We start from the raw sequence: 8,780 nt of genomic DNA on the forward strand, positions 1-8,780 counted from the left end.
GAGCTACTGTAGTCATGTTGTCCATTGCTGTACTCTGAGCTACTGTAGTCATGTTGTCCATTGCTGTAGTCTCTGTTTGTGTAGTGTCAGGTTGTGAAGTCATGTTGCTGTTTGTTGTGGGTGCCGTCAATGTTCCAGTGGTTGTGATGTAGGTCGGGGGAGATGAAGCAGTTCCATTTGTCGTCTCATTAGAAGGTGAACTATTTGTCTCTGCTCCTGTTGTTGGTGTGGTTCCACCAGTGACTGGAGCTGTTGGGGATCCTGRCAGGTTTCCTGTGGTGACCGTCTCAGTACTGTTCCCTGTGACTGCATCTGCGATGGTTATCGCCTCAGAAACTGATGAAATTCCAGTTGTTTCTCTTGTGTTGTGTTCAATAGTTGCATTGACTGCTTCTGTGGTAAGGAAATCTGTGGTTGTGTTGTAACTATCAGCAGCTGTAGGTGGCTCCATTGTCATTTGCACTGGAATTTAAAACAGAAGCATAAAAACAKAATTATTACACCTTCTCTGCTGTGGGGACATGAGACACAGTTAGAGAATGACACAAGTTGTCCAAAAAACAAAAATAGTATTAACAAATAAAATGAAATTACTAACATCTACAGATATCAGCTCAACTTTCTTCAGAATACAGTTCTGACCCCTGCTCCCATTTGACCTGCTCTTTCTCTTTGTTTTGTATTTATGGTGGAACAGAATCAGTACCAGGGCTTTATGAGCTGCTCTCCAGCAGCAGGGGGTCTTTGCTAATAGCATTGCTTGCTTATATCCTGTCCTCATCTGCATGCACTGAATGATAGCATTTCGGAAGCCAGCGAGAGGAACGGACAGCCAGGTGGACGGCTTCATTTTTTCCTAGGAAGCGGTGAAAATATCAAGACTAATCCAGAGCTTCATCTAATTTTACTAAAGGATTCCAAGGATTTGATTGAGTATCACTTTGTAACCATTATTTATTAACAGATGAAAAACCACACCCAGTGAYGGCACATGAATATGGGCATGACACGCAACTGCATCACTGGAAATAAATGGAAATGTATTCTGAGAATTCATTCAGCAAGCACGATAAAAGATGAGGAAGTACAAATGGATGGAAAATTAATTATGCGAAAGGAAGTTTATAATGAACATAAAGCAGTAATAATAGTATAGTTTGGGGTTGATATCAATCTGAGACTATTTGGGATTAGGAGCTAAATACGTGGGAGTAGTCATGGTGGATAACAAGAGATGGAGATTAATGGGAAACCTCTTAGATCAGATCTAGCTGACGATGCTTTGATTAGACCATTGCATATGGAGTGAAAATAGTCTCAAAATATCTGTGTGTGTGTAAAAAGATTTGTGTGTGTGTAAAAAGATTTGTGCGTGTGTAGTACTCGATTTGTAAAACTTAAAAATAAAACAAACCTTCTCCTATGCCTATACATGTTGAAAAAGTACACACAAATCACCTGGTACACACAAAAAACTGCATTTACACACAGATTTGTGTGTACTTTTTCAACATGTAWAGGCGCAGGAGGTTTGTTTTATTTTTAAGTTTTACAAATCGAGTATTAACTCGCACAGATATTTTTACACACACACAAATCTTTTTACAGACGCATAAATCCAGTTACGCACGCACAAATCATTTTACACACACAAATCTTTTTACGCACGCACAAATCTTTTTACACACACACAGATATTTTGAGACTATTTTCACTCCATAATTGTAGTCTTTCTTAAATTCCTAAGAAACTGTTAAGAATGTCATTGTGTGCTTTACTGCAAGCATACCTTAGATTATGTTATATTTGACTGGAAGCCTATTTTTCTGATAACAAATGGCTAAGATAATCACATTTCAGCAATTTTCTAAATTCCTAAATCTTAATTCACAGTTTTATTCACACTTTACTACAGAATTTCCTTTTATCCCACATGGTTCTCTTTATTAGGAGACATACAATAGACCTCAAAGTGTAAACATTCTTGTCAAAGGTCAGGTTTCGTGATAAAAAAAAAAGCCATGATAATTCATTTAAAAGCTTTATCCACATTTTTAACACATATCCTGTAATATTCAAATAAAAGACAAAATTCTGTTCAATGGTGAAAACAAAAAAACAAGCAGTTCCCTAAGTGTGCACACCCCTGAATCTAATAACTTTTTGATTAATTTCAGCATTTAGTCTTTGGGAATTCAGACCTGCCATCAATTATAATGAATAGAATTACTCTAAAATAAAACACAGATGTCCTTTGAGGGTTTTGCTAATATTTGCACTTTTTTATCTCTTGGCTGAAGCAACAATTTGAAGAGAGCTTAAGGCAAAGATTATTTCTTAGATACTAAAACTCCTGCACTTTCRTAACTTTGACCATTTAAAAACCAACAAATGACTAATAAATGATTGCAAAAAAAAAAAAATCATAAAAATCTTTTACGTCTGTATTATATTGTAAAGAAAGTTTCCTTTTCAGAACAAATAAGCATAGAAAACAWGTCTCTGCAAGGTCTTCACTGTTGTTAAAATTATCTTTTAAGAATTTAAATATGAAATTATGCAAACCAACAGTGCGGATCATAAATGATTCAGGTGACCATGSCGGAAAGCTACAGCAAACATCATAAAAAAAAAACCTTCAATGTCTCTATGAAAGCAAGGGGAAGTGACAGACAAAAGCAGAGCAGAGAGATAAGAGTTTATGTGCAATGGTGAACCACAAAAATCAACAACAATGCGGTTCTCTTCTCACTGTCATTTTCAAATGTGCTTCCTTATAGCCACAGACAGAAAAATATCAGCCATAAGTCAGGAACTCAGAGTAAACAAGCTTCCACATTAATATGAAACATTCTAACTGTGTTACCAGTATTTGTCTTTTACTTCCTCAATGCAGGYCAAATAATTTTCCACGCCTCATTCTACTAACTCCAGGAGCCTCAGTGTTTAAATGTACAATTAAACCCAAAATTATTCATAAATCTGAAAGATTTAGGTTTAATTTTCATATTTAATTTTGCCCCATGTTTAATGGATAATAAATAATAAMATTTTGGAGCGGTCCAGTTGTTAAGACCTGAATCTTATCAAGAATCAACGAAGGGAGTTAAAGGTTAGAGTGGTGGAAAGGAGGCCTTCCWACCTCACCACCAAAGATAAATCATCAAAATATCAGAGGAAACATTCAAAAAGCTGCTCAGCAATTATAAGAAAAGTTTCAATACTGAAATCACTAAGTATTTCTCCATTGATTATTGAGCAGGGCATAAATTACTGTCAATATATCAATCTAAATCTGCGAGGCRTGTGAATAATTTGTGATTTAACTGCATGTAATGATATGAAGTTAAGCATCTGAAACCTGAAAGATGAAGCCAATGTGATAATGCTGAAACAGCAGCGTAATTAAAAGCCCACTCTGCGCTGCATGTCTAACTGTGAGTCCTGGCTTTAAGGATTTAAGCTACAGGCGGATAATCTCTTGCAGACACAAAAGAAATGACTGGGTCAGGCTGGGTGACAAGTGGGTCTAAGGTCGTCCTGTAAAAACYCCACTAAGGAGGACGTGGTCCCTCGGAAAGTCTGGCTTTGCTCTATTTCTACTCACAATGTCTCAAAAACTGTCATTAAAACCAGCCTCTATTCTCCTTTTCTAGGTCTAGCAGAATAAAGAGTGGCGTAGGAATGTCACAGAGAAGATTTCAGTTTTCTCTCCTTTCAGATTTGTTGCGGTAACAGAAATGGAGACACGTTCCAACTTTGGCTGCGCTGCTCATGTTCCAGCTCTGGACTGCAGGTCAGGGGATTTTTATCCCTGTGGCACAATGGCACTCCTGTGAAGTACCTGCTCATGACCTGACCATCAGATCCAGTTCCTTGTACACACACCCTGAACTTTCCATCAGAACTGCCACTCCCATAAAATAAATCCTGATTGGTTTTGATAACAGAAGCCAAAGTTTTATGATACGCAGAAAGAAAAGCCAGGAGACACCCTTTCTTGGTGCTGCCATCCAATATTTCCAGCACATTGTTCAGGAAGGAGGAAAAGTATGGTTCTGAGACAGTTTGCCAGCTCATTCAGCTGCACTGCATGAAGAAAGCAACAGATTAAAMTCTGCACACCGAGCAGGAGATGAAATGACATGTTTGCAACTCAATAATCAGGGGAAATCTGAGCTCCAGAGGCAGGATTCCAATAAAGACTGTTTTGTTTAAGACATAATTACTGCATATTCATGTCGTCAATTCTTACAAACTGACTTATGATCTCCTGGTATTYAAAAGTTGAATCTGCCAAAGGGGTTTCCACATCAAAGAGAGTCAGTGGACATGGGTTCAGCAGGAGGACAGAAAGGGAGCTCTTCTTCCTCCCACCCTGCTGAGTGTCCTGATCAGAGGACAAACCGGATGCCTCATACGGAGGAGCTGAAATATAGCCAACACGCTTTTCTGGGAGTTCAGGTGTAATGAACACATGATCACTGCTGGAAAGCGAAATCTCAAAAACACAAACTCATTTTTCAACTGTTTTGAGATTATTTAGCACTGAATTTAGAGGGATTTGAGATCAATCAAAGTCCGCAGGAATTGAACCAGAAATTACACCTGTTATACAACATAACATAAAATAATCAAATTGATAATCAGTTTTATAGGCAATTAAGTCTTTTTTTTTGTTTCATTGTGCTTAAAGAAAAACAGTATGGGAAATTAGGAGATCCTTGTTCCGTTGGCTTGTAAGAAGAAGACCAAAAAAACCTAATCTGATGCACAACTCCATTCAGATGCACATTTAAACATAAGACTATTATTACAAAAATGAGATTATTAGAGAATCTGACAGCGTGGATTAAACCACTAATCTTCCAGTTAAGAAATGAGAGCTTAAGAAACTGAGCTAAAGAGTTCTAATGCAGGTCATGTTGTCATTTTTCCTCTTTGCAAAGAAATACAAAGTAGTTGGGAAGAAACTTCAAATTTCAAGATTGCATTTTCTGTGCCTGCAAAAGTGTTCAGTAGTTTATGTTGATCATTTTCTCCATGTTTATAGTTTTCTCTTGTGTCTTAAAGAGATATGAGACCAATAAACACAAGATGTCTGTCTCTTTAAATCTTAAGTATTATCTATTGGCTGATCACAACGTATCTTGATAATCAAAAACAAATGTGATTGTTTAAAGTAATAAACCATGAAAGCTGCATTTGACCAGATAGATGAGCAACTCAGTGAAAACAAACAACTAATAAAACTTCTCAGTGTCCAGRTTGYTAGTAKGGAGAAGATCAGACTTGAATTTTTTCAGTATCTCTGAAGGGTTTTAAAATTAAACTGGGAGAAGAACAGAAGTGATGGTATTCAAAAGTAAACTKTAAAAAATGAGGTTTCAACATGTCTGCTGTTTATTCATGCTGCAAGAGAGAGCAAAACATTTACTGGAACAGGAAGGCTGAGCAGAAGACAGCAGTTCTGTTTTATTCTTTTAAACTTCAAATTTCACATAATTAATTTGAATATCTCTCAATAAAAGGAGGGAGCTGCAATCTATAGAGCACTAGTTCTCAAATCGAGGTGCTACTAAAACTTGATAAAAATATGAAGTTCAAAATAGGGGTGGGTGACATGGACTTACATTTTTCTCACAATATTTTGCGGTACTAATGTGATAATGATAAAAATGACCATAAGAACTATTATTACTACAAAGGGGTTGTAATAAGTGAGCAAAAGAAAGTACRCAGTCAGCATGCTGTGACTGCATACTTTCAGACGGGATGTGACGTCACATCTGGGTAGACCATCAAAACTTTGCTTTGCTTTGCTACTATGTACAACAAGTACTAATAGTGGGTGAGATAAAATAACTGCTCATCTGGACTCTGTCATAAACTTCTTCCTGACTTGGACTGCTTCGTTTCCTGCTGCATAAAAGTCGGCTTGATGCCTGACACACACATGAAGCTCGGTATGAAGTAGACAGATGTTTAGAGGAGAAGCAACCGATATAGTAGCTAAAGCTGATTGTGTCATTCTGCGTTTTTTTTTCTTTGCTAATTGGTCAGTCTTTGATTTAAGCAGCTTCCTGAGCTGGAGGTGCTGGAAAGCAATGACTTCTGTGCATGTGGGCAAACAGAGCTCTTTTGCTGCAACTCAGAGGTAACAGATGGCTCCCTGGAGCAAGAGCTCGCCTACAGGGCCTCTGCACATATCATATCCAATTAAAGCTCCGCCAGCACATGCTTTCCAATTACAGGACAAGATTTACTGCCCCGAATCAGGCCTAATCCAACAGGATGCTGCAGACACGCAGCGACCGAGGGGAAGAAGCCGGAGCAGAGACGGCAACAAGTGCGTGTGAAAAGTGGGCCACAAGGCAACACGAGCCAGCAGGTGGGGGTGAAATGAGGAAGATAAACAGATACAGGGAAGCTTAATAGGACAGTGGAATTAATATTGGAAGCACAGAAAACAAAAAGAAGGAAGTATCTCACAATTTTCCCATAAATAACCCTAAAAATAACCAAACGGATACCAGCCTAAACATGGCCTATTTTCACAATTAACTTTAAATTAAGAGGATAAGATGGACCTTTTGAAATCTTGCAGCTGCATTTTAGCTCCCAGTGCTCCACTTATGAGCTCATGATGAGTGATGGCCCAAACATGACACATGTGGAGTCATGATGCAGCGCATCACTTAAAGGTCTCTGCTCCTCTATACGTAATATTTATTGTCGACGGGGGGGGGGGGTCCACAAAGTGTGGCGCCAGACTCAGAAGAGGAGGAGAACCTCAGGATGTGTCCTCATCTGGACCTCTTTACTGCTCCTTCTGCCCCCTGCCTCTGCTGTTTAACACTTTATACACAAGCAACYAAAGGAGACAGAGCCTGACGACTGTCAGCAGATGASCAGGTCTGTGAGGCACAGAAACAAGCTTCAGAATAAAAGGATATATAACATGAGCAAAACATTTGGTATCTTAGTCACAGGCTGCACAATGAAGAGGACTTGAAACCTCCCCAAGCAGCTCCGTCAGGCTGTCAAGAGGCCAGGGAGTGAACTCTGAGGGAAGCCGAGCTCCAGGAGAGCCGGCTGTTGTTTGACCGATGCCTCCTCTTTGGCATCTGTCCACCCTTGGAGAGCTTTGAGTCACGCTGGAGGAGCACTGAGTCAGGTCCGAGACTATTTTTAGGAATTACTGCCTAGGAATGTGAAATTGGTACCCCAAAAMCACAGAAAAATCAGATTTTTTTTTAGTTGTTGTTGCTCAAATTAAAACATAGATATGTTGTTCAGAAAAGTAGAATTTCACATTCTCCTGAGTTTCATGTAATTTGTATTTGAACATTTTATCAATGAAAGAAAGTTCTTGATTTTAGTGAAAATGTCATTATTTGAATTTAAACTAGTTACAAGACCGTTTGAAATTTAGCAAATGTGAAATCTAAATAAAAATTGTTCAAATAGAAGAAAACCTTTTCACACAACTACATTCTATACAAGAAAAATACGCATAAATGCTATTTTATTGTGTGACTTTCATTGTGTTACTGTTTAGTATTAAAAGTTAGACCATTTTAATCTAGGTTTCATATAAATTTCGATTTAAATATGCATTTTTAAATAATTATTAATCAGTCTGCAAGTCTACCAGACTGTAATAGATAACATATGCGAGTAGCTTATCAAATAGTGGCAATAAAAACTGCTTTATGACGGGAGGTAAAATGTTTTCTTCATTTCAAAATGGATTAAGTCGAATCTACTAGTATTTTGTAGGCTACCTATATGAAAAGTAAAGTAACGACTTATAATATGTGTTCGAATAAATATAACATTTAAACTATTTCTAACAACTAAAAAGGTTCCAAAATTGAATATCGAGGTGTAATTTGTCGGATTTAATGTTAAAACTAATATCTAAAACAACTCTAACTTCATTTAGTCTGATCCTAACGCGTATTTTTTTTAATTCCGTGTAAAAACTTTACTCACCTTTGGAGACAATCCCGAAGAGAAAAACGACGAGCAGGCAGCGTGGAGGCATGTTGCAGCTCTGTAGGGGATTTTATTATTATTATTTTTCCCCGGAGCTGCTTAGTGAGAGGAAGCTGCGGCTTTGAGGCGCTCCGTGTGCCGCTGTGGGGAAGATAACGGTGCGGCCCAGGCGGCGTCTCCTCCCGGCTGCTACAGGTGGCTCCTACCGGGGAGCTGTTAAAAGCTTCAGCGCGTCCTCTGATTGGCTGACTCTCCTGTCACTCATTATTACAGCGCTGAAGCTGCGAGGCTCCGCCCATAGAAACGGGACAGACCTGACAACGYGACAAAYGAAGACGCTTTAATAATAAACTCTATTTTTAGCTCGGTGTTTACATAGAAAGAAACGGGGTGACAACAGGGACTCAGCCCCAGAATGTTCTCTTGTTTTTCTGAAAAATAAGGTGGCAAGTTTGAAAAACTGCGCAGCATTGTTTCACCATCTTACCCCAGACAGCGTACCTCAAATGTCTAAAGATTTCGCTGTTTGGATCACAAACAAAAATGCATATTTTTTTAAAACCTCTTCATCTTTTCCTCGAGGTGAAGGATCAACCCGATTTTTCTGTTTTCATTGTTTTAGGCCTCTYTGCAGCTGGTTTCTATTAGTTGCCCCAGTACAGCTTCACTGGGAAGTGTAACCRAAGGACAACTTGGCTTTAAAATTAATTTGAGTTCTTGGAATTCAATAATTGAAGGGAATGCAATGTAAATATGTTGTTGTCTTTTTGGTYTTATTG

General features: G+C 38.4%; 1 protein-coding gene across 2 annotated transcripts in view; it reads right to left on the reverse strand.

Moving 5' to 3' along the window:
- Positions 1-8,175, reverse strand: part of LOC103469384 (protein HEG) — a 15,787-nt gene extending 7,612 nt beyond the window's left edge. For both annotated transcript variants that reach the window (XM_008417032.1, XM_008417031.1), the window contains exons 1-2: positions 7,999-8,175; positions 17-462 (exon numbers count right to left, since the gene is read on the reverse strand). In XM_008417032.1, coding sequence (XP_008415254.1) covers positions 17-462; positions 7,999-8,050 — 498 coding nt within the window. In that variant the 5' untranslated portion in view covers positions 8,051-8,175. The remainder of the gene's footprint in view (positions 1-16; positions 463-7,998) is intronic.
- Between the last annotated feature and the right edge of the window lie 605 nt (positions 8,176-8,780).

Source organism: Poecilia reticulata, linkage group LG8 (genome assembly GCF_000633615.1).
Source record: "Poecilia reticulata strain Guanapo linkage group LG8, Guppy_female_1.0+MT, whole genome shotgun sequence".
NCBI lineage: Eukaryota > Metazoa > Chordata > Actinopteri > Cyprinodontiformes > Poeciliidae > Poecilia > Poecilia reticulata.